Genomic DNA, 25604 nt, shown 5'->3' with positions numbered 1-25604 from the left:
TAACATTTCTGCTAGTAAGTAAGTAAGTTATTTATATTTATAGTCTAAATCTAAACTTTTTCAATCAACAACCTTTTTATTATTTTTTATTTTACTGCCAATTGATATTTGCTAAATATTTAGACATTTTCGTACCGTTATTCAAGACTCCAGGGTTGCAGTTACACTACACAGAGTAAAAAACACAACCTCAAGACTCACTTTCTGTTACTTAGGCTCCAACACTGCTTTCTGTTCATCTCACTCCCCCTCTTTGAACTCAGCCACTTTCAATTTCCATTAATTTTGCATGTAAATACATTAAGAGAACTCTTCACGTTTCTGAAGTTAGAAAACAAGTTTCAATATTTTTTAATGGCACCAACCAAAAACTTACGGCATCAGATTTTAAGTTAAAAGCAGCAGAGAAAGGCTGCGTAACACTTGACACATGTGCAGCTGAAGCTTCTCTGTGTTTAGACTGTTTTACCAGATCCTTTAGCTCAGTGGAAGCACTTGTTTTTCCAAAACTGATATGAAGAAAATGTAAATAATTTACTAATACATAGGGGTTTCACACTTTTATTAAACTTTTATTGTTGTGAGCCACTTAACAACCTGTGAAAAAAGGAGGATCTTATCAGGATTCCTCATTTGACATTTCGCGTCTCATCCTTGCTGCAGAAATAGCACATGGGTGGGTTACGAAAGGTCAATAGAGAGTCACTGCATGTGTGTGTGTGTGTGTGTGTAATGTGTATTCATCACAAGTTGGATGAGGCATTGTGCTCGCTGGAGGACAGCGACATTAAAATGATGCATATGAAATCCTCTCTTATTTTTTTTCTCTTCCTTTTTCTAATCCAGACATTTAATGTGTGACCGTTGCTTTGCCCTAATCATGGCTCTAATGAGACAGGCCAGTAATAACACACGCACACACACACACACACACACACTCCCGAGCTCACACACTCCCTCTCATCACACGCTGCTGCCGAGGGCATAAACGATTATCAAGATGGGAAAAAAAAAAAAAGAAAGAAAAGTATGGCCTAGCTGCTAATCACCCTTTCACTGGTCACAGCAACCACCAGACGTCTTGGTTTCAACACCATCCTTCCTGCCATGATTCCGTTTTTGTCGTCATTTTCTCGAGTTAATCTGTCCCCTTATCTATTGACATGACCCCTCTTCATTTATCCTAATATTCACCCCCTTTTTCTCTGCAGCCCCAGGACCCGGCCTTCTACGGCGCCGACTCCATGCTGGTCAGAACCTCCAAGCACTACCTGAACATCCGCTACACTCTCCTGCCGTACCTCTACACGCTCTTCTTCAAAGCCCACACCGCCGGGGAGACGGTGGTGCGTCCTCTCATGCACGAGTGAGTCGACTTTATAGCTCGGATCATAAGCACAGGGATAATAGTTATCATCATATGGTTCATTAAAAGATACTTAAAGACCCATAATAAAAAAATAAATGTATCATAATATGTTTTATACTTAACTGAAAACATTTTATGTGTTCTAAAATTCATTTTTTGAATCCTCGTGTTGTTTCCGGGTCAAGGTGACCCGAATGCCCAAAAAACAAATATGTTTACGGCCAGGGAGGTTGCTAACAAAAAAGGATACTACTTTGGGTCACCTTGACCCTGCGATAACAAGATTTAAGGGTATAATTGCAATGAATACATTTGAGTCATAATTACTTTTTTTTTTTTTTTTAATATATTACTTACTAAGTTAAATTTCTAACTTTACTTTACCCGATGTTTGATAAGATTATTATTTTCTAATGAACGATACAAATGGAAACTCCTGAGTCAAAGTATGTGTATCAAGTTCACTTAAACATATAATCTTATAGTTTATTCAAGTTTGTGTTTAGTTGAAACATTTGGAGTAAGATAATCAACGGCTTTTCAAACTGTGACTTGATTCTCTGAGACTTGTCTCGGTGTTATCTTGACCATTTAAGCATATATTCTATTGAGTATTGTTTTGATTGTTTAAGCGCTTTGTGACCCTGGTCTGGAAAAGCGTTCTACAAATATTACTTACTTACTTACAAAGATATAACGGCAAACTAACAGAGACACCATGTAAACTCTGTTCTACTCTCTCTAGTAGCAAGTAAAATGTGTGACTTTAAACCAGATCTTTAAGTAAAAGCATTAAGTCAATAAGATTCCTTAACTGACTGAAACAAAGGTTGCCCTTTAGGTAAAAACCTCTGGGTCTCAACACAGCAGAACATAATGTATACCGTATTTTTACACATATTAATTTCTATTATATCTTTTTCCATCTGCACATTATAATCATAACCTAAAGGAGAAAAAAACAGGCTTTTTTCAGCTATTTTAGTTGTGATAAAAAACAGATTAATGCATCAAAAACTAAATTAATTAATCTATTTTATTTCAACTTGTCACAGCACAAGTCTATATTCCTAACGGCTCGTTTTTCTTTCCAAGATTTTATTCTGACAGCGCGACGTGGGGGATCGACCGACAGTTCCTGTGGGGAAAATATCTGCTCATCACTCCAGTTCTCGACCCGGTCAGTCGGCCAATAACAAACACACACACACACACACACACACACACACACACACACACACACACACACACACACACACACACACACACACACACACACACACACACACACACACACACACACACACACACACACACACACACACACACACACACACACACACACACACACACACACACACACACACACACACACACACACACACACACACACACACACACGTTTAATCCATTTCTTCGGTTGTGTCACATAGAGACCGGCATAATTTACCGAATAAAATTCTTAGTGAAGCCAAAATGGAATGATCCATAGTTATATTTAATTCATATTTTAGCATGTCGGGTAAAGATAGCAGTGGGTGACATGGGGCCAACCTGGAGGTTGTCACTTTTAAGAAGCAATAAGATAATTTATTAAGACTAATATTGAGTAAAATGCAACTAATAAGATGTCAAACTCAATCACAAATGCCAGTTTAGGAGAGAAAGGTGAAGGTAAACAAAGAGAAATAGAAATAAGACGAGCAACTTTTTAGTTCTATGGTTAATGTTAACTTTAAAATTGCTTCAATACAAACGATAAATAGACAAACACAGACACGTGACAAACACCCTCGACATCATCTGACCTCCAAGAGAAGAACATGACATCCTTTTTGTTTGCCTTTTTTCCCAATCATCCCCCTTTCTTCTTGTTTTTTTTTTTCAAATTCCCCCTCTTTCCTTTCAGATCTAATGAGAGCACTGACCTCATTACTAGCAGATTAGAAGTGCAGATAGAGGCGTGATAGATGTTTCTGTGTGAGTGTGTGTGTGAGTGTTTGCAACACAACAATCTTGTGAGTGAAGTGAAGTAGTGGAAATTATCAATATATTTTTTGTATTAAGGTTTAATTTAAAAGAGTTTTTTTTTTATTTTACAAGCAAAGTTAAGGCCTTACATAAGACTTTCATGAGCTTCTATTACAACTAAAACTCTCGGCCCATTAAGAATTATGAGGAAATCTTATGTTCACGATCCTTGACAAGCGGGAGTTTTCGATGGAGACCGAGGTACTTTCAAGAGGGCTTAGAGGGTTAATTGAGAAACAATGTTACGGCGCACTTTTGACATTGCTTTTGAATATCTGATCCCTCCGTCTCTTCCGATTCTACATTTTCGTCCACCTGCCTCCCTCTCTCTCTCCCTAATGAGGCAGCGGATCAATCCTTCAGATCAGTGGATACACCAACCTTGATCCTCACGATAACTGGGGAGGATCTGCGAAAAACTCTCTTTCTGTCATCCCCTCTGGTCTCCATCCACCCTCTCGCCCATTCCTTCTTTTTTTTTTTTTTTTGAGTTCATCCTTTCATCAAATGTTAGCTCCCTTATCTCATCTGCATTCTCTTTATCAGCGGCTGTCAACTCGCCCGCTTTTGATTCGCTTTAATTTCATCCAATATTTCTTCGGCCTCTCCACCGTTCGCTCGCTCGCTCGCTGCCGTCTCATCACGGGGAGTGAAGTCTGACGTCGGATTATCGTGATGGCTCGGCTCACCTTATCGGGTTTGGGGCAGCGAATTGCCGTGCCTTGTCGAACTCAATCAAAGATGGTAACAAAGCTAAGTCCTCGAGTCCGATTTCATTACGGTAACGCGTAATGGATGGTGACTGCTAGTGGCCAAGACACCTGATGAGGTGATAGTGGCTCCTCCGAGTGGTCTTTAGATCGCAATTTCTTTTAATTTTTTTTAAGATACTGTATAGATATTCAACATATTATTTATTTATATTCTTTTCATATTTTATTTTCATATTTTTTGGCCTTCAAACCATATTTTATTTTTATGGTAGTTACTCATATGGTTCATATTTCAATAAAGTGTGTAAAAATGAGATTTATTATTTTTTTCATTTTAAATTAATGTGTATATATTCAAGATTTCGTCCTTTTTTTGTGTTACATTTTAAACTTCTGGACGATAGCAGTTGTAACATCCATCAAAGGCGTTTAAAGAAACAGTTGTTTGTAAATCCAAGAAATTACAGTGTTGGGTGATAAACTTTTAGGACAGGTGTTTATCTTAAAAATGTTATATTTTAAACATAGAAACATAGAGACTTTCCACTTAGTTTTAAAACGTAATTAATACTTCAATTCACAGTTTAGAATATTTTAAATACATTTTGACACCTTATTACAATTGATAAAGATCATAAACATGCCCTAGTTTAGTTACGTGACCAGGATAGAGAATAGATAATAAGAAATAAGACAATTATTTAGCATTAATGTGAGTCATAGTTTATAAATTGATGCACTTATTTCACTCAAACACATATTCTTGTTCCATATTTTATTTTATTATTTTTTGGCCTTCAAACCATATTTAATTTGTATAGTATTTACGTTTATGGTTAACCTTTCCATAAAGTGTGTAAACATTTAATCAATTAATTTTTTCATTTTAAATTAATGTGTAAATATTCCAGATTTCCTCCTTTTTTGTGTTAGATTTTAAACTTCTGGCCGATAGCAGTTGGTACATCCATCAAAGGCCCAATGCGATAATGTCGATTACTAGGGACAAGAGGATACAGTTTACTCGAACAGCTATTAAAGCTGATGTTTGGCAATATTTTGATTTATGTTACGACTTCGTAACAGACTACGATGCGGTCTGTAAATTCTGCAACACCATAGTCTAGTACCACAGATATATTGCAGTATTTCAATATATAGTATCGTGATACTCATCGTAACGCGAGATTCTTACCAATAGATGCCCTCAGTGGTCGTCCTGATAAGAAAAAGGTAGCTTAAGTCAGGAAGTTTCCATGAGGATCCCACTCTTGAAATAGTGATGACTGTGCAAAGAAAATGCTGACATCATTGTTTGTGCTTCTCCTCGTTCTCACCTCTATATTTCCACCATGTGGCAGTAAAAAAAAAAAAAAGTGACAATACTATCAAAGGCTTTGAGTTTTTCTATTGATTGCTTTTGTGGGTCTCCCGCCTCACCCTTCAAAGTGTGTCACCTATCAGTCAATTTTGTCTTTTTTTTTTTTCTTCGCCACACCGCCCGGGAACAGAAATGTCACCTGGCTTTATATCAGATGATGGATAGTTCTAGAATGACACTTTGACGTGAGATTGTCTCCGTTGTGAAGTCATCTTCACGCCTCCTTTTCTGTGATGGTTGTGGTGGATCAAAGTTTGCGAGGTAAAAAGTTACAGTTGGCATTTTGCTTATACATGGTCTGCCTGTGTTCCATGTAGGGCGTGGTGAATATCAAAGCGTACATCCCGGACAGTGTGTGGTACGACTACGAGACGGTAAGCTTGGAAATAAACATTCTTCTTGCACACATACTTTACCCAGAAAATCTCAATTAATTCATAAAAAGAATGAAAGAACCTTTTTTTTGCATTGTTTTGAAAAGCATTTATTAAAAATGTTAAATTTCAAAAAAGCCTTACAATTTAATAGAGTTTTTTTTTATAGAGCATAGTAAATATATTTTCATAACAATGTACCAATGTATAGTTTCTATACATTACTACATGCAATACATTCATAATAGGTGTGAAACATGTTGTTCACCTAAAAATTACTGTATTTCTTTTTTTTTTTTAAAGAAAATAAACATTAAATTAAATTCAAGATATTTATTATGAAAGAAAATCGATTTAGTTGAAAAGAATGTACATCATAAGCTATATATTTGTCAAAGGGTGGTACGGTGAAGGGTATAGACGATATTCAACCACCAAAAAAATATAAATATATACATTTAATTATCTGAAAACTTGCCCTTAAGACCTTGGCTCCTGCAGGGGTTTGAGTGAGCTTGATTGAGTAGCAAGTAAATCCGTTATCTGTGTGATAAACTTTTGGGACAGGTAAGATTTTACTATTTTAAACATAGAGAAATGTACGAGTCTTTCATTTTAAAACTAAGTGGAATGATTATGATGAGTGGTAGCTCTATCTATGAAGAAGACTTGAAAGTAGGTTTACCCTGACATGGCACATTTGTTATGAAGTAATTAATACTTCAATTCGCAGTTTAGAACATTTAAAATACATTTTGACACCTTATTACATTTGCTAAATATCATAAAAATGCCCTAGTTAAGTTATGTGACCAGGATGGAGTATAGATTATAAGAAACAAGACAATTATTTCGCATTAATATGAGTCATAGTTTATAAATTAATGACCTTATTTCACTCAAACAGATATTCTTGTTCCATAAATACACCGTCCTATCACCGCCTACATAGATGAATAGCCTCTACTTATTGCTATCCTGCCTCACGACTGTGTAAACAAAGACCACGTATCAGATCAAAGTATTTGCTCTAAATTCTTTCTTTGAAACCAAGACACATGAGATAAGCGATAATAACAAGAAAAGACAAGAAAGGAATGGGACAAAAAAAAGAGGACATGGAGAAGAATAGGAGGAATATCTCCATGGCAGAGATAAAAGAAGTGTATAGTTCCTGAGGGACCTTATTTGGCCGTCGTGGTTGCGACGGAGAGAGCGGCTGCTGATCAGATGAAGGATTAGATTAGTTGTCTCGCTGCTGGCCTCTTGTCCTTGTTGGTCCCCAGTGATTATCACTGTAGAGCAATGGTACAGTTGGGGGGATTCGGGCCAGATGTAACAGAAATGGCCATGGAAAAAAACAAGTGCCATGGTTGAGATGGAAAAACAGCAAATTGCAATTAGAAGTATTATTGTATATTAAGACATAGGAATTCAATAGAGAAGATAGAACCCACATTTTAAAACCTTCACAGACCATTCATTGTGAAAAATAAATTCACAATTTGTCGTTTTTGGTCTTGTTTGTTCGCCCAAAATCTCAATCGTGTGGTAACTACCCCATTAACTGTAGTGTTAAATTAGAGCTCTATACTTTAAATGTTAAGCAATTTACAGGATTTTAAAAGTTGTCCAATTGTTATTTTTCGTTAGCTGTTGACATTGGCCAAAAAAATGACACTAGCGCTCCTTTAAGTCCATGCAAGCTTTTTTATATAAGTGACAAAAACATTTTAACGTAAGTAAGTAATTTGTATTTATATAGCGCTTTTCCAGACCAGGTTCACAAAGCGCTTAAACAATCAAAACAATATTCAATAAAATATAATGCAATACACATCGAATTTTTCCTTTCAAGTATTTTTCCTAATATATTATAAAAAAAAACCTGGGAACACCAGGTACTTTAGCTGGAATACGATAAAGGTTATGGTTAAATTAAATGAAAGTTTCTAGACACACAAATATCCAATTAATTCTTCTTAAGACATTTTTAATCGTGCAGGCTTTTCCTTGATTTTCTTGAATGCCTGTGTTATTCTCGGTGTTATCTTGACCTTTTAAGTATATATTTTATTGAGTATTGTTTTGATTATGTAAGCGCTTTGTGACCCTAGAAAAGCGCTCTTATTAATAAAAGTATTACTTACTTACTTTTTATCCTATCAGATGGTGAAAGAAAGTTCCCGAAAACAGGAAGTAAATATGAATCTACCAGCTGATAAGCTTGGGCTGCATATCCGAGGTGGAGCCATCCTTCCCACGCAAGAGCCAGCAGTAACAACCGTGCAAAGGTAAATGTACCTTAAAAGATCATTAAATATTCAAATATATATACATATTTTTGACGTTTCTGTTTCAAACATTTTTCTAGTCGGCGTAATCCCATGGGTTTGATTGTGGCTCTGGACGACAATTACCAGGCAACTGGGGAACTATTCTGGGATGACGGAGATGCAAGAGGTATAGCTTTACCCATTCACCCTTAAAAAAAATAACATTTTTGAAAGAGTGTGTGTTTTCTTAAACCAACTCAGAAACAGCCACATCCCTAATAGTATTAATGTTAGCCTTAACCCCAGCATTTATACTTTCCAGACACTGTTCAAAGTGGCACCTACTCCCACTACAACTTCACATTCGACCAGGTAAGGTTGTCTTGCCCTTAAATAAATACATCAATAATATTTCAGGATATCTACTGATCTACAGAATGAAACACATGTTTTTTGCAGGGGGAGCTGAGGATGGACATCATGAAAAATGGCTACAAGGATCCAAATGCGTTAAAGTTTAAGACCTTCACATTCCTCGGTGTGGCGGTGGCACCGAAGAGCGTTACCGTGACACAGGGAGGCGTTAGCAACGTGCTACCAGCCGCCAGCGTTGATCATGATCCCACAAAACATGTAAATCACGATTTATTTGTTCAGCTCTTGAACGTTACTGTATCTGCTTGTCGAGCTGGTCCAAGAAGCCCTGACTCTTTTTAGACTCTTTAACAATTGTATTAACCCTTGTGTTGTTACATTTGTTTACATATGTTTTCAGGCCTTTAACACAAGGGTTAAACAATAAAGGCAAGTTAAAGCAATGGTAGTAAATGGTAACACATTTATTTTGCAACCCTTATTTTAGGTTCAAATATTTTCACAACTAATAAATCTCTGTTCAATTCCACTCACAATTTTTAACAAATAAATAAAAAATGTGTATTTATTATCGATACAAACTGCCCTACGATCGGAACACCCATCCATAGTCTATTTCTCTTTAATACATAGGTGCTCATCCTGAAAGACCTCACCTTGAACTTTGGCGAGAGCTTTGTGGTGCAGTGGGACTTTGTCAAAGAAGAAGACATGCGATACGACTGCCATCCTGAGGACGATGCAGACGAAACCAAGTGTACGAGCAGAGGCTGCATCTGGAAGGTAAGAAGAAATAACAGTAAGACATTAAGGCAGTGAAAATGGTTAGCAAAATAAATGCATCAATCAGAAAAAACAGTGATAAGTAAAAGGAAAACATGGATTTTACTCAACCCAACTTTGAATTTTACCACCACCATATGTGATGTTGGCAGATACAAAAACAGATCCACTTATTCAAATTTGCAATGCGGACTTGTTAAATGTGGACATTGAAATTCACGGACCGACCTTTCATATAATAACATTTTTCCACAAGTTAACCGGTTTATTTTTGGAGTAAACTTGACTGAAAGGAGCCACTTGTCAAAGTGTCAAGATCACTGGCTAATGTTACTTCAAAGAAAATATATATATATATATATATATACAGGTAGACTTTATTAATCCCACAGGAGATCTCCTTCGGGAAATTGTGTTTCCAGTTCACAGCAGACGATAGTTTAATAAAAAACAAGAACAAAGTGCAAATAAAGAACAAAGTGCAAATATAAGAGGCAGGTTCTTAAGCGGGCTGCAGTGAGGGTGATATAACCTTTTTCAACACACCTTTAAGACAGTAATATTAGTAGTATAATAGTAATTACTCTTTATTTCTGTAAGGCATCCCGTAACAAATGCCCGGCTGATATAAGTAATTGACAAATACCAAAGTAAATACTTACTAGTCACTCATACAAAGCATATGCAAAATAATTGTCAAAATAAAAGCGTGAGAGTTCTACTTTGTGGGTCATGACGTAATAATGATGTCAAAATGTTCTGTGTTATTGTTTTAAGTAACACTTGTTGTTTCCTTTTTAATGCAGCCGAGCAGCATCGCATTAGCTCCATGGTGCTTCTATCCAGAGGACTATGGATACGCAGTCACCAATACCAACGCAAGCCCCACAGGCATAACCCTCGACATCACCCGGAACAAGAAATACAAGAGCAGTGGACGCCCGGGATCTCCAGATATCGACGCACTCCGCGTTTCCATTTTCTACCACAGTGGTGACATGCTACAGTTCAAGGTAGGTCTTTTTCATTAGCGCATATTTCAGTTTAGATACATGAAAAAGTTAAAAAAAAAACAAGTTTTTCACATTTTTTTTTTTTTATATTGTCCAGATTTTAGACCCAATGAAAGCACGGTACGAGGTTCCAGTGCCGCTGACGACACCTGCTGCCCCCGAGCCCAGCGAGGAGAAGAGGCTTTACAAAGTGACTGTGGTTCAAAATCCCTTTGGAATCAAGATCGTTCGGAAACTCACCGGGGAAACGATGTGAGTTTTTGGCTTTACCCGCCTCCTCATACAAAATCCTTAAAGGTTAACTAATGTGTTCATTTAGATGTTTCTTAAATACATCCTGTTTGTAAAAAAAACTCTTTTCATTGAAATATGGACATTAGAAAAATCTGCTTAAGCCCCGCCCACTGAAAACACTTAACACATAAAGATATAAGTGTGTGAAATAAGGTAAATAAAATATAGTACGTAAGTCATCAATTATACAGACTTCCAATAAGTGTAAGGAATTTGATGGTAGAAAGAAAATACATTTTTTGCATTTGACTACTTCCTGTTTGAATAGTCTACAATTTGTTCACGACCAAAAGGACTTGAACTCAATCACACAAGGGCCCATCTCATTTTTAACACTTTTGATTTAGGTTTTCTTTTGTATTTTGTCTCCTCACAACAATCTCCATATACAACGTTGCTCATCAGGACAGATAGATGTTGTGATTGGTCAAGCATCAAGGTTAGTCACAGAGTGGCATTGAAACCCGGTAATCCCCATCTCATAGGGACTTGTTGTATAAACAAAATGAGGCAAGATTATAGCTGGTTGGAGGAGGAGTGAAGACATTATTAAGTCATAATGGACTCTGCTCTCGTAACCTTTTGTTCGCCGAGATTTCAGACAGGGGATAACTTTATAAAGTAATAGCATCTTCATGATGAGGGACCTGCTGCATCGTGGAGAGGAAGACTTTAAGATTTCTAGGAAACAACACTTATATTGAATCTTTTTTCTCAGTTGGGACTCGTCTACACCTGGTTTCACCTTCTCCGAAATGTTCATCCAAGTGTCCACGAGACTGCCGTCAGATTCCATCTACGGGTTCGGGGAGACGGAGCATCCCACCTATAAACATGACCTCAACTATAACACCTGGGGGATGTTTTCCAAGGATGAGCCCCCTGGCGTAAGTCGCAAACTTTCGCTTTAAAATAATTGTGTGGAAAGCGAAGCGATAAACTAAACGATACATATTTACCGTGGGGTGACTTTAGATGCCGACTTGTAAAAAGAAACCATTCTTCATTATATAGAAACTCATCTCTCTGGGATGTTTATGTGAAAAAGGGGTGTCATCCTGTTTTCCAGGCCTGTGTCAAGGTCGGGATTATGCTTATTCATGTTGAGATGTTTTCACCTGAATTAGCATAATCAAGCCTGAACGCTGAGCCGCCATGACTGGCCCTAATGGTGAAATCAAGTGTAAAGCCGTGGATACAACTGGAAAGTCATTTGAAGGAGGAAAATATTCAACCCAGCATTGACACGGATAGCACCGTATGTTAATTCGAGCTGTGCCATATGCTAAAAAACAGGAAGTGAAAAATGCAATGTTCCTAATTTTCCTCCGGGTGTGCGTATCTTGTAGTGCGACAACAATTCATGCCTCATATGAGTCATCATTTCAACAAAAAAAAGGCTGATAATGAAACGGATAATTACATTTTAGAGCTTATCTGGGGTACCATCTGGATTTAGGGTTTTTTAAGGATGCCGTAATTGGGCTTTCGCGCCAAACTTTGGCGGGAGCAGGAAAGATGACTTAAAACTTGATTTTATAAAAAAAACACTATACATTTACGTACTTCTTGCTTTTGATGACTCAGGTTATCAATCATCAGGTGATTGAGTTGAAATAAGTGTAGTTTTTGTTTGTTTTCAGCCTATTGGCCCTTGGGTCACCTTGACCCCGAGATAACAAAAGGGTTAAATTGCTCTTGGACCTCTTTTGTACTCACCAGTATGTGTCTGTCTGTAAAAAACATATTTTTATTGAAATATTTTATATAATAAAATGTGCTTAAGTCCCGCCCACTTAAAACACAGTTTTTCTGGAGATATAATCTTGTTTACCATAACCACGTCGACTAATTGTCTAATTGTTTAAACAAAGCGGGACATGATTATAGTTGAGTAAGGACAGTATTACGTCATAATGGACTCCGCTCTCGTAACCTCTCATTCGCTGAGATTTCAGACAGGGAAGGACTTTATAATAAATAAGTAATAACTTCAAAACATGGTCATTATGAGGGAATTACTGCATCTTGGAGAGAAAGAATTCAACATTTGAAACTTGTGAGTGAGTCAAGAGAGTTGGGTTTTCACTTTAGTTGCGCATTAAGGTCATTTATTTTGCGTCGGTTCGCCAAACAATTAAATAACAACCCTTAACATGTAGAACCAATAAAACAGCCGTCTTACACTTTTTAAACTTTTTTTTTCTCTGCAGTACAAAAAGAACAACTATGGCGTACACCCGTTCTACATGGGTTTGGAGACAAGCGGTCATGCTCACGGTGTGCTGCTGCTCAACAGCAATGCCATGGGTGAGAGGAAAAACAAGTATTTTAGGTCGCACTTTCACTAGTTTAAGATCTTCGTAACCGTGTTTTTTTTCCCCAGATGTGACTTTCCAACCGACCCCTGCTTTGACCTACCGAACTATTGGAGGAATACTCGATTTCTACGTGGTCATGGGGCCTACACCTGAAATGGTGGTGCAGGAGTACACTGCAGTACGTCGTTTTTGGGGGTTTTTTTGTGCATGAGCATCTTTGTGTGTGTCAGGTTTTTTTTGTGTGTGTGGCCATGGGCCTCTGTTGATGGACTGCAGCAGCTGGAGATGTGCTGCTTCATTGCACCCTCTCATTTAGCCAATCTTGCTCACACACACACACACACAGTGGACACACATATAAACATTTAAGGGGTGTACACTTCTTTACGAAATAACTTTCTCTCATTCTCTACCGGAATGCCCTGACCACTATTTTTTTTTCCTCCTAACAGCTGATTGGGCGACCCGTCCTGCCTGCATATTGGTCCCTTGGGTTCCAGCTCTGTCGCTACGGTTACGCAAACGACAAGGAAATATCAGATCTCTACAGAGACATGGTGGCCGCTGGGATTCCCTATGTAAGATTATGTTTAAAAAGTTGCAGAAGTACCAGACAAAAAATGTCAGTGTCTTTTTTCCTACTACTGTTTCCATGCCTTGTATTCACTGTCCTTGATTTCCTGAGGAAGAACAAGTCGACTCGCCTACATGTTGTTTCCTTTAATCATTGTGTCCTCTTTCATGTGAATCAATTCTACTGCCTTCTGTCTTTTTGAGCAGTACCAATATCTCCCACGAGAGAAATCAGAGGTCACATTACAAAGAAAATAATCTACAATACAAACACATCGTTGCATGTTTTATTCTTGATGAAAAGCTATTTTTTTCATGTGTATCTGTTTGATTGTTTGTTTAGCAATTAATGCAATCTTGGATTTTGTCGTTTTGATGTGAGTTTTTTTTCCTCGCACAGGATGTTCAGTATGCAGACATCGACTACATGGACCGTCAGCTGAACTTCGTGCTAGACCCCAATTTTAAGAATCTCCCAGCCCTTGTCGATGACATGAGAAGCGAAGGCATGAGATTCATATTCATACTGGTGAGGAATTTTCTTACCCAATTAATTTTCTTACACAAGTACTTTTAAGTTTACCCTGTAGTCAGCAAACAAAAACATTTAGATATATATATTTTCTTCCGTTGTCTGCAGGACCCCGCCATTTCAGGCAACGAAACGGTCTACCCTGCCTTTGATAGAGGTGTAGAACAAGACGTGTTCATCAAATACCCCAAAGAGTTAGGCGACTCCATTGTGTGGGGGAAGGTAAGAAAAAAGCTTAAAAAATAAGAACTGTCGGCAAATAAAGAATAAAGAGCAAATATAAGGGGCAGGTTTTGAAGCGGCCTGCAGTGAGGGGGATACAATATTTTTCAAAACACCTTTAAGACCGTAATCATCACTGGAACTAACATAATATAAATTATTTTTATTAAAAGAAAAATGATGCGGAATTATGAATGAAATCGCTGTATAATTCGGCATCTTTAGGTTTGGCCCGACTATCCCAACGTGACGGTTGATGAATCTCTGGGCTGGGAGGAGCAGGTCGAGGTACGATCATTTCACTTTAAATACGTAGTTAGTAGAGATCTACTTCTGACCTTGATTAATGATTATATCTCACGGAACAGCTTTACAGATCATTCGCCGCATTCCCCGACTTTTTCCGAAACCAAACAGCAAGATGGTGGCATCAGGAAATAAAGGATTTCTACAACAACACCATGAAGTTTGACGGCTTATGGATTGTAAGTAAGCGTAGACTTCATTTTGCATCACTCTGGGTCACCGTCTTATTTCCGATTTAAAAAGGACATGAACGAGCCGGCCAGTTTTGTTCATGGCACTGTCGGGGGGAATTGCCTTGGAAACCCACTTCTGGAAAATCCACCTTATATGCCTCGTAAGATTTACTTATCCTTTGTATTGTCCTTAAATACAAGGTAGGTACAATGTATAACATTATGTGTTTCTTATACCTTCAACTTAAGGTTTGGACCGAATGGATCTTGGGTTGACTCACAAGACTTTGTGCATGAACAGTGAACAAATTCTCAGTGACGGAACAAAAGTGAAACACTATGATGTCCACAGTGTCTATGGATGGTCGCACACAAAGCCGACATACGAGTAAGTTGAAGTACTTTGTGTTGGCTTAGTGCTAGCGATGTTAACATGAACTCACCTCAGGATATGATGCGATTTAAAAGATTGGAACAACTTGAAAAACACATATATGAAAGGAAAATAATCCAGAACCGCCTTATGTATTAAAGGAAACATTAAATTATTTGTATTCATTTTTTTTTTTTTGTATTGCTTTACCCTAATGTTTGTGTACTATCGCAACAGTGCCTTGCTAGATGTCACTGGAAAGAGAGGCATCGTGGTGACCAGGTCCACTTACCCTTCATCTGGAAAATGGGCCGGCCATTGGCTTGGTGACAACGACGCAAAATGGAATCAACTGGACAAATCTATCATCGGTAAATACATGCATCAAGCGTTATCACTATAATGAAATCTGTAATCTGTTAGGCAGGATTCACGAAAGGCGTCCGAGGGGCTTTGAATAAAGGTGAACTGTGTACTGTGCAAAAAAAATAATACGATTTCTGTTCTCTACAGGCATGATGGAGTTCAGCATGTTTGGTATTCCATATGTAAGTACCATCATTGAGATTGATTTTGAAAAAGCATATGGTAATTTGACCTTGAACGACGTTGACGCCTGTGCTCTTTTGGCAGCTGCCAATGTTATCATAAAATTGCCTGTTAAAAAGATAAAAAATGTATTTATATCAGATCATTCATTATAGTTAAAGCTTGGATTTAATTTGCTGACCCAAAGGAACTGAATTGGCTCAAAATATGTGGTAAAGTAGACGGATATAAAATACTTTTAATTCAACTTATTGAAAGAGGGTTGATCATCTAGAAAATACTATTCATCATCATTAATATTTTTTTATTGTATAAGGAACAAACAGAGCTATAGACCACTATTATAGAAATAAGCATAATGTTGTACTGTATTTAATGACACATTTTTCTTAAATTTCCTTATCCATCCTCCTTGTCTTATCTGTTTTCTGTCTTCATTTAGACCGGCGCAGACATTTGTGGGTTCTTTAACAAGGCCGAATATGAGATGTGTCTCCGCTGGATGCACCTGGGGGCTTTCTACCCATATTCACGCAACCACAACGGCAAGGGAAGCCCGGTGAGTTTTAAGCGGTCATTTCAATTTGTTTAAGGATATCCTTTAGAATAATGGCTTCGGTTTTTAATGAAATATAACAGAAGCATGTACAATCTCAATTCTGTAGGGGTGCAGAAACATTTAGCTTTTTATTAATTTGTTCTACGATATATTTTTTTTATTATAAGGTTATTCTTGAAAATTTAACTCATTTTTAGGACCAAATGCACACTTAAATTTGACCTTTTGTGGGCATATTTACTAAACGACCATGAACCGATTAAGCAAAATAGAATTTTGCGGTTTGTTAACTATATATTTTTCAATAAGAGATGCAGAATCTGGAGAGAATTTGTTTGGTGTAAAGTTACATTTTACGCCATAGAATTAGACGGTTTAAGTGCATAAAAGTATGTACGTATAAACATCGACCAACTAATCGCTAACTAGCGCTATTTAGGAAACACTTAAAGTGATAGTTCCCCCGAAATTTAAACTTCACTCAATTTTCTAATCACCCTCATGTCTTTTCTTCGTCTTTTTTCCAAAAATGACAAGCCTAAAATATACATACTTTTTTAACCCTTGGGTCTAAGGTGACCTGAAGTCCCGAAAAAACAAATGTGTTCGTCAAATTCCCCCGAGTTGTCTCTAGGTCAAGGTCAACGACTTTCGTGGCTTCATAAATACACATGCAGTGGTGGAGGTTGTCACCTTGACCCAGAGACAATACAAGGGATACCACAAACACATTTGCTTGGGTCAACTTGACCCTGAGATAACCAAAGGGGTTAAGTTTCTTCGGAACATTTCCTCTTGTTGAGGCTTCGATACAAACTGGTCATTGCAGACGAGCAGTATGAAGGTATTTGGATGTTTTTAAGTGTCTTTTTGGATGAAGATGAAGACGAAGAACACTGAGCTCCAGTCGCTACATTAAAGTGAACATACATTTTTTCTCTCTTAACTCTTAAAAGGAACCGATTACTCTAAGAAAATGAACAGAATAGCCGTCTACTGTCCATCATGTTTGTTATACAAGATGTGTCTAGTGTCAGCTATAGCATTTTCATTTTGGTACATGAACCTTTCTAACAAATCTCCCTCCTTTAATGTTCACAAATGATGATTTTCAATCCGCTCTTCATCACTTACTGAAGCTGTCACTTGATGGCCATCAGACTGACAGCACATTCAACACCCACAAAAAGACAGAAGTGTTTGTTGCTGTGGTGTCTGTGACATTCATTTTAGCGCTGACCTTTAACAACCGTGGAACACATCTGAGAAATCCAATAACACCCGTGTCCGGGAATCGATCCCACCAGGCAAAATATCTCAGCAATACTCGACAGGACACCAATGTACGTGTATGTTTGAACCACTGTGTGTCTGCGCCGGGGCTTTTTAACGGCTCGGAAAAAAAAGGGGGTGTTATTGAATTGTGAAGGTGAGTGGGTCACCAACCGCCCTGGTGCGCATTGATATGCACCCCATGTTTCTTTTAATTTTATAACGACGACATAGTATAGTAAAAAAAAAAAAATAGCACCCGTCAGTTTGCGTTATCCATACATATATGAATTAAAAATATATTATCTTCCTAGAGACATTAAACAAGAGTGACACCTCCAGCAGTGTAAAACACAAGGTCGGAGAATGCAGAAAGGGAATTGAAGAGCAAAACATTTGCCAAATCATTTCCAAAGGCTGCCAGTGTCTCTTTGTCCTCTGACCACTTTATTCCCAACCTCCAGACGATCCAACAACACCAGCAGTATATTGTTCAAAATGTCAAACCGTGCAATGAAATTTTATTTTCTTCAAGAGATAGATGCAAGTCTGTGCGGATAATGTCATTTATCTACTTATTCTTCAGCGACAAGACCCTGTTGCTTGGAATTCCACTTTCGCTGAAGCCTCCCGAAATGTCCTCAACATCCGCTACACACTCCTGCCATACCTCTACACACTGATGTACGAAGCGCACACCAAAGGAAGCACCGTTGTTCGACCTCTGTTGCACGAGTGAGTAAAATCAAAATGATAACGTTTCTATGACATTATCTTGGAGTTAAGGTGCAGACTTTGATTCAGACCCCCATGTAAGCCTTGTGTTATCTCCGGGGTCAAGGTGACCCGATGTGTTTGTGGTATCCCTTGTGTTGTCTCTGGGTCGATATGAACCTCCACCACTATATGGAGGCAATGGAGGCTGGTAACCTTGACCCAGAGGCAACACAAGGGATACCACAAACTCATCGGGTCACTTTGACCCTGAGGTAACACAAGAAGGTTTTTATGAGTGGGAAGTTGACTGAATATTTTTGAGTTATTTTGCCAATAAACAGACAAACAAAGTTGTAAAGAAATAATGGGAGGAGGAATTGATCAGTAGTTCCATCTGGATTTAAGACATTTTTTGAAGATTGACTCATTAACTTGTATAGTTTCTAGTTACTGTCACATTCCAAGCCATACAGCACAGCAAAACATTTTTTTTTTTAGTATTTCTTTTTTTTTCATTTAGGAGGAACCTTGAGTGTAGGTAGAGAGGTAGGTGTTTGGTTATCATGATTCAAAATGAGTATAGACAAACAAACTGTACTTCAGAAGGTGAGTCATAAAGTAGTGTTGCTGCTCAGGCATCCTCCATAATAAAGGATTTATCAGCTGCACTGCAACGACTTTGTAGCAGAAAACAAGACGTGACAGCTTCCCAATGTGAACGAACAATTTTACTTTTCCTAAGACATATAGTGCTGATGCTAGTCTGACGGGATTTCTCGCTACAATATTTAACCTGTTAAAATATGAGTGAGCAGTGAATAGCAGACCTTTTGTATAATAAATATCTGCTTTTATTTCGACAGATTCACTGCTGACAAAGCGACTTGGGATATCTTCAAACAATTCATGTGGGGGCCGGCTCTTCTTATTTCACCTGTTCTGGACCAGGTATAAACAACCAATTATATAAGGAAGTTGTTCTTTTGTGGGATGGATGGATGGACACAGAAGAGGGAGAGAGGACTAAGGAGTCAAAGGAAAGAGAGGAGGAAAGAGAGAGAGAGAAAGAGAGAGAGAGGAGGAACGAGAGAGAAGAGAGGAGAGAGGAAGAGAGAGAGGGAGAAAGTAAGGATCAGTGGATGAAGGCAGAGATGGATGAATGAGTGATGGATTAAGCTCGGGGTAAAAAGGGATATAGAAAGAAAGGGATGGCTATATAGAGGGAGTGAGTGGTAAAGGGGATGGATGGATGGATGTGGAGAAAGGGGGTGGATTAATACAGAGATAGAGGGAAGGATATTAAGAGTGAGAAAGTGGTGGAAGGAAGAAATGGGATGGATGGATGGCGAGAGTAGGAAATGGATTGATAGAGATATGGGGGAAGGTATGGATGGATATTGGGAGTGAGAGAGTGGTGGAAGGATGGAGAGAAAAGATGGGATGGATGGATGAGAGAGTAGGACATGGATGAATGGATGCATGGTGAGAGGAAGAGAGGGATGGATGGATATTTGGAGTGAGAGAGTGGTGGAAGGATGGAGAGAAAAGATGGGATGGATGGATGAGAGAGTAGAAAATGGATGGATGAATACATGGTGAGAGGAAGAGAAGGATGGATGGATATTGGGAGTGAGAGAGTGGTGGAAGGATGGAGAGAAAAGATGGGATGGATGGATGAGAGAGTAGAAAATGGATGGATGAATACATGGTGAGAGGAAGAGAAGGATGGATGGATATTGGGAGGGAGGGAGTGGTGTAAGGATGGAGAGAAAAGATGGGATGGATGGATGAGAGAGTAAGAAATGGATGAATGGATGCATGGTGAGAGGAAGAGAGGGATGGATGGATATTTGGAGTGAGAGAGTGGTGGAAGGATGGAGAGAAAAGATGGGATGGATGGATGAGAGAGTAGAAAATGGATGGATGGATGCTTGGTGAGAGGAAGAGAGGGATGGATGGATATTGGGAGTGAGAGAGTGGTGGAAGGATGGAGAGAAAGGATGGGATGGATGGATGAGAGAGTAGAAAATGGATGGATGGATGCTTGGTGAGAGGAAGAGAGGGATGGATGGATATTGGGAGTGAGAGTGTGGTGGAAGGATGGAGAGAAAAGATGGGATGATGGATGAGAGAGTAGAAAATGGATGGATCAATGCTTGGTGAGAGGAAGAGAGGGATGGATGGATATTGGGAGTGAGAGAGTGGTGGAAGGATGGAGAGAAAAGATGGGATGGATGGATGAGAGAGTTGAAAATGGATGGATGGATGCATGGTGAGAGGAAGAGAAGGATGGATGGATATTGGGAGTGAGAGTGTGGTGGAAGGATGGAGAGAAAAGATGGGATGGATGGATGAGAGAGTTGAAAATGGATGGATCGATGCTTGGTGAGAGGAAGAGAGGGATGGATGGATATTGGGAGAGAGAGTATGATGGAATGAGAGAGAGGGGATGGGATGGATGGATAGATGGCTGTTGAGAAAAAGGAGGGAATGGATGGATGGAGAGAGATGGATCAAGGTAGCTGTGGTTGGATGGAGAGCTATAGGGATGGATCGATGTAGGGATGTAGAGAGACAGGCGGTTAAAGATGGATGGATTAATGAAGAAAAAGGATAGAGGTTGGATGGATAATATTTAATACAATATCATTGACAGGGAGTCACTCAAGTGGACGCTTACATTCCCAACACGAAGTGGTACGACTATCACACGGTGAGTCCAGAACCAGTGACGCTGCAACATCTCTGACCTTCTGAAAAAAAACAACCTCATAATTGGCGTCTTCAGGCCACGGCTCTGGACGAGCGCAACACGATGGTCACTCTGCAGAGTCCCCTCGACCACATCAGCCTCCACGTGCGCGGCGGACACATCCTGCCCTGGCAGAAGCCGGAGAACAACACCTTCTACAGGTAACCCACCCCGAAATCTGCCAAAGTCAGCGAAATCGTCTCGACCTAATCCTAATCGGCGCCGTTTCGTTTTCAGCCGGAAGAATCCGCTCGGACTGATCGTGGCCCTGAGCGACGAAGGTTCGGCCGCGGGATCTTTCTTCTGGGATGATGGCGAAGGAATCGGTAAAAGCTCTACACTCTCAATTGACTTTAATTTTCTGGAAAAGACTTAACTTTTCGGACTCATTTTCGTTGGAAAAACGTGTTGCCCGGGATCGATCGACACCATCTCGTTGACCACGAAACAGCCGCTGGCAGCGCATTAGACACGCACATCACACGGAATATGTTACCCTTTAGGCGAGAAAATCCACAGTTAAAAGAGCTCACACGTTCCCGCTGATGCCCTTCGTCTTGAATAATTCTCTTATTTCCACGCTCTTAAAAAGACGTGTTAACGTGGAGGGAAAACGTGTTTATGATAAGTCGAAGTTATTGAGATTGAAAAGTAGTTCACGGATCAAAGACAACAGGAAAACACTCTCTGGAAGTCATGTTTCTGCTCGGGCGGGAAAAAAAAAGATAGGACGTGAATAAGGGATGACAGAAAAGGGGAGTGACAGAAACTATTAGAGTTATTTCCACATGTCGCTGCCCAGAGATGCTCTCTCCATCACAAGTCTTTTATCGTCCCTTCTTTTTCTTCTCCTCGGTGATTCACCGTCCGTCTCAAGTGTAGCGTTTCCTCCGTCGGCCTGGTTTACTTGAGCACCTGTTTCTCGTCTTCCGTTGACTTTTTTTTTATTCTCTCGCTTCGGCCGAGAGATCGAGTGTCGACGCCGGTTCGTCGCGTTGTTACGTTCGACCTCGGCGTTAATGCCTACGTCTCAAAATATGAGAGAAGTTGATGATTTTTCGGATTGAAATCCCGCATTTACTGCTTTTGATGTTTGAGTCATTCTGATTTCACTTAAACTGATGGACCGTCACTGTTAATGTGGTTTAAAAAATAATTAAATCAATATAAACATGAAAGTTTTGAAGCCATATATTGAAGTATGTTAGTGCCTATAGGATAATAACTGGTTGAAGTTTTCTGTTTTTTACAGTTTATTTCAATGGTTGCTATGTTGAAAAGTTGTTGTTTATTTTATTTATAATATTATTAAAACATTGATTTTTTTTTTTTTTTAAAACACAGAGTTTAATGTTCTTATAGCAACTATTAAAAATGAATCCTAAATTAAATATTTTTTCATTTCATTGCATTTTAAATTAAACATTTTCACTGTTCATTTAAAAGGCTTCAAATTAAAAAATATTGCATTTAAAACATTTAAAAAATAAAGATTATTAGCATAAGATTAACAGTCTCCACGTGCAAAAGTAAAAAATGAATTTAGACATTAATCCATTTTTTAAATATAATCATTAAAAATATATACATGTCTGACAATATAAAAAACATTAGATTAAATTAACAAATAAAAACATCTAACCTTCCAATATAGAAATGATTGAAATATATTAGAAATGTTAATTCAATGCTTTAAAAAATAATTTCAATCGCAACTTTTATTTTGGCAATTCACGAAAACAGAAAAGACATTAGAAATATAATCATATTATAATTCTTACGTTCATTCCTGGTCTACCATTGGTTCCCTTAGTGGCGGGCGTGAGGTGGGCGGGCCCCACCACAAACCAGCCTATCACGGCACAGTTATCAACATCTAACTAACTGTATTAAATTACTGTTTTCAAGCTCATCTTCATTTCTTTTCCAGACACAGTCAAAAATGGAAAATACCAGCTCAACAACTTCAATGCCATGGGTGTAAGTATATAACGTATTATTCATGTAGTTTGATTGTTTTTTTTTAACTAGTTTAACTGTATATTCACGATTCAGATCCAACCTATTAACTCTGCTAATACAATGTATTCATACACATAAGTACGCCCGCCTACAAACACTGAAAACGCACAACTATAGGCAACACTGTTGTTCGTACTGCATATACGAGCACACACGGCTACTATAGCCAAACATCTGTGCGGGTCCTTTGCCTGCTATCAGGTCCATTCCAAAGCAATTTCACACAGCGATAAAACAGGCTTTCCATTTGCCAAGAGGAAGGAGGACAACAAAGAGTGTGTGTCGGTGTTTCAATTTACTCACAGTGTGTGCTTTTGTGTGTGCAACAAAAAAAAAGGTAGTTGGCCAAAAGAAACGGTACTGGTTTGCCGATAAGCTGATGATATACCGTCTTGAATGCTAATCCAACATAGCATATGTGAAAGTGAGCCCAGGATGTTTATATTGATGTTAAAAAATAAGAAAATTACATTATTTGTTTTTCATTATTTAGGATATACACCTTAGAAAATTATGAATGTACCCAATGTTTCCCATTTTTACCCACTTTTACAACATTTGTGATCAATTTTATAAACATGGAAATGAACTATTTAGACTTTAAAACGGCTTTAAAGAATGCAACTTGTTTTTTTTTCGATTGTAAGAAATATTTCTTTCATTATATTTTGTAGAAAACCCTAACAAGTGAAGCCGTCAAGAGTAGCCTTACGCCGGCGGACCAGTTGATCCTCGGCATGGTGAAGGTTTGGGGAGCGGGCAGCACAAAGATCACGACAGCGAAAATAACATTTGGAACAGGCGACCCTCGAGTGCTGACCCCGGTGCACGACACTACAACTCAGGTAAGAACGTCTTGACTTCCAACAACAAGATGTATAATTGAAGTGGTTTGTGTGACTGATGTGTCCAAACTGAGAGTAGGCAATACATATAAGTATGCATATAAATTAAAATATTAATATAAAAACAAATATACATTTTAGTATAAATATTAAGAAATAATAAATAATTAAATACAAATAATAAAAAATAACTAAATAAAATACATATAAATTAATATAACAGTAAAAGTATAAATGTAATCAAAATGTAAATTAAACCTAAACTAAATAAATACATAGATAAAAGAAGTAAATCAATGTTAAATTTTAATAAATATATAGATATAAGAATTAATGATAATGTTAAAAGAAATCGTGATAAAATAAAATTCTAATTAAGTAGTGGATTTCATGGACTAACTTGCTTTATGATATTTCATTAATTGATTTACTTGATTTTTCATCACGACTCAAAATTTAAAAAATATTGGATCATTATTACATAGTTTTCCAAACTGTTTCTAGCTTCTCTAGTGTCTTAAACTTGTTTTGCCATTGTTTTGTAAAACTATACGCAGTAAAACTACAAGATAAGTACAGAAATGTTTTCTCAGAATCCCCTATTGGAACTTTAATGTCATAAAGTTTACGTTACTGCATGTATATTTAAGTATTGGGTCAAATTCTGCTTATTTCCTGTTGAGTACTTATGAAAAACATCGTCTCTGACTCAGTTAGCAGTTTGTTGGTCACGTGACATTCTCACATGGGTCGTCCTGGCAAAAGTTACATAGTGAATTGTAAACAATAATTGCCCAAGAGTTGCACTAGAGTCATGACTATTCAAAATTCTACCAAGTGTACAAAATGTTACTTATTGTTGCTTTAAGGAACTGCAACCATCCAAATTCATTTTCTATCCTTATTATTTTCAATTGGATTTGCAGTTACAGCCTTAAAATGTTTAATTTAATTGAACAATCGTACGCTTCAAAAAAAAAACAAATAAAAATACTCAATAATCAAACAATATATTTCTTCTTTTCTTTCATCTTATAATTTTACGTCTATAATTTTCATTCTGCTGTTAAAAACATGACATCGATGCATAACATCACAAAAATATTTACATTTTTTTCCTCCCAAAGTTTGTCCCTTTGTCAAACGACACTTTTGAAGGGCCCAAACATTGCAACGATGTCTCTGCGACTCGTCTGAATGCTCCGTAATAAATTCAAGGTTAAAATAAATTAGAGTCTCCGAAACAGGACTTCAAGTGAGGTCGTGGAGGACAGGACGGCGTTTCTTCGATAACTAAGAACTTGAAATAATGCATTAAGTCATTGCCTGGAAGGGGCAACTGTCAAGTCCGAGTAAGGACAGAACGAGGGAGGTTTGATGAAAAGGTAAATTAAAGTGAAGATTGAAATCCGACCAGTAAAACTGTAGATTAAACCACCATATACTAGATGCGTTATCAATAATACATTCCCCTGTGGTTTTGTCTGCAGGAGCTGATCATCGATGCCACTGCACTGTCTGTGCCCCTGCATCAGAAATTCACCCTGACCTGGAGCACTTGAACATCTGCTTCAATTCATTCTGGAACTTATTAAATAAGTCGTTGTACATTAATCTCACCAGATTCACTTTGAAAGTTTTCGAAAAAAGGTTTTCGTCGGGTTAAAGAGCCGACACTTTGTGATCTTGTGGACTGTGATAAATTAAAATAAACAAGAATGTGAATTTTAAACAATTGTATCGTGTCTTTTTTGTGTATTTTATTGCATTAACTTACAT

General features: G+C 38.0%; 1 protein-coding gene across 1 annotated transcript in view; it reads left to right on the top strand.

Annotated features, from left to right (window-relative positions):
* si (sucrase-isomaltase) overlaps window positions 1–25401 on the top strand; it is a 42746-nt gene extending 17345 nt beyond the window's left edge. Inside the window, exons 18-48 of the mRNA XM_087796350.1 lie at window positions 1212–1366; window positions 2465–2549; window positions 5812–5868; window positions 8038–8162; window positions 8243–8331; window positions 8467–8516; window positions 8604–8777; window positions 9153–9302; window positions 10109–10315; window positions 10413–10567; window positions 11328–11496; window positions 12823–12919; window positions 12996–13108; window positions 13383–13508; window positions 13904–14032; window positions 14144–14257; window positions 14483–14545; window positions 14626–14742; window positions 14807–14897; window positions 14986–15124; window positions 15347–15480; window positions 15623–15657; window positions 16101–16217; window positions 18076–18224; window positions 19070–19154; window positions 20863–20919; window positions 20995–21119; window positions 21196–21284; window positions 22889–22938; window positions 23655–23825; window positions 25316–25401. Of these exons, the coding sequence (XP_087652476.1) occupies window positions 1212–1366; window positions 2465–2549; window positions 5812–5868; window positions 8038–8162; window positions 8243–8331; window positions 8467–8516; window positions 8604–8777; window positions 9153–9302; window positions 10109–10315; window positions 10413–10567; window positions 11328–11496; window positions 12823–12919; window positions 12996–13108; window positions 13383–13508; window positions 13904–14032; window positions 14144–14257; window positions 14483–14545; window positions 14626–14742; window positions 14807–14897; window positions 14986–15124; window positions 15347–15480; window positions 15623–15657; window positions 16101–16217; window positions 18076–18224; window positions 19070–19154; window positions 20863–20919; window positions 20995–21119; window positions 21196–21284; window positions 22889–22938; window positions 23655–23825; window positions 25316–25387 (3489 nt within the window). The 3' untranslated portion in view covers window positions 25388–25401. The remainder of the gene's footprint in view (window positions 1–1211; window positions 1367–2464; window positions 2550–5811; window positions 5869–8037; window positions 8163–8242; window positions 8332–8466; window positions 8517–8603; window positions 8778–9152; window positions 9303–10108; window positions 10316–10412; window positions 10568–11327; window positions 11497–12822; window positions 12920–12995; window positions 13109–13382; window positions 13509–13903; window positions 14033–14143; window positions 14258–14482; window positions 14546–14625; window positions 14743–14806; window positions 14898–14985; window positions 15125–15346; window positions 15481–15622; window positions 15658–16100; window positions 16218–18075; window positions 18225–19069; window positions 19155–20862; window positions 20920–20994; window positions 21120–21195; window positions 21285–22888; window positions 22939–23654; window positions 23826–25315) is intronic.
* Window positions 25402–25604: the final 203 nt, after the last annotated feature.

The sequence above is a fragment of the Callionymus lyra genome, chromosome 7, assembly GCF_982586985.1.
Source record: "Callionymus lyra chromosome 7, fCalLyr1.hap1.1, whole genome shotgun sequence".
Classification (NCBI taxonomy): domain Eukaryota; kingdom Metazoa; phylum Chordata; class Actinopteri; order Syngnathiformes; family Callionymidae; genus Callionymus; species Callionymus lyra.
Note: the sequence above shows the minus strand (reverse complement) of the source record. Positions and strands in the feature narration are given on the sequence as shown.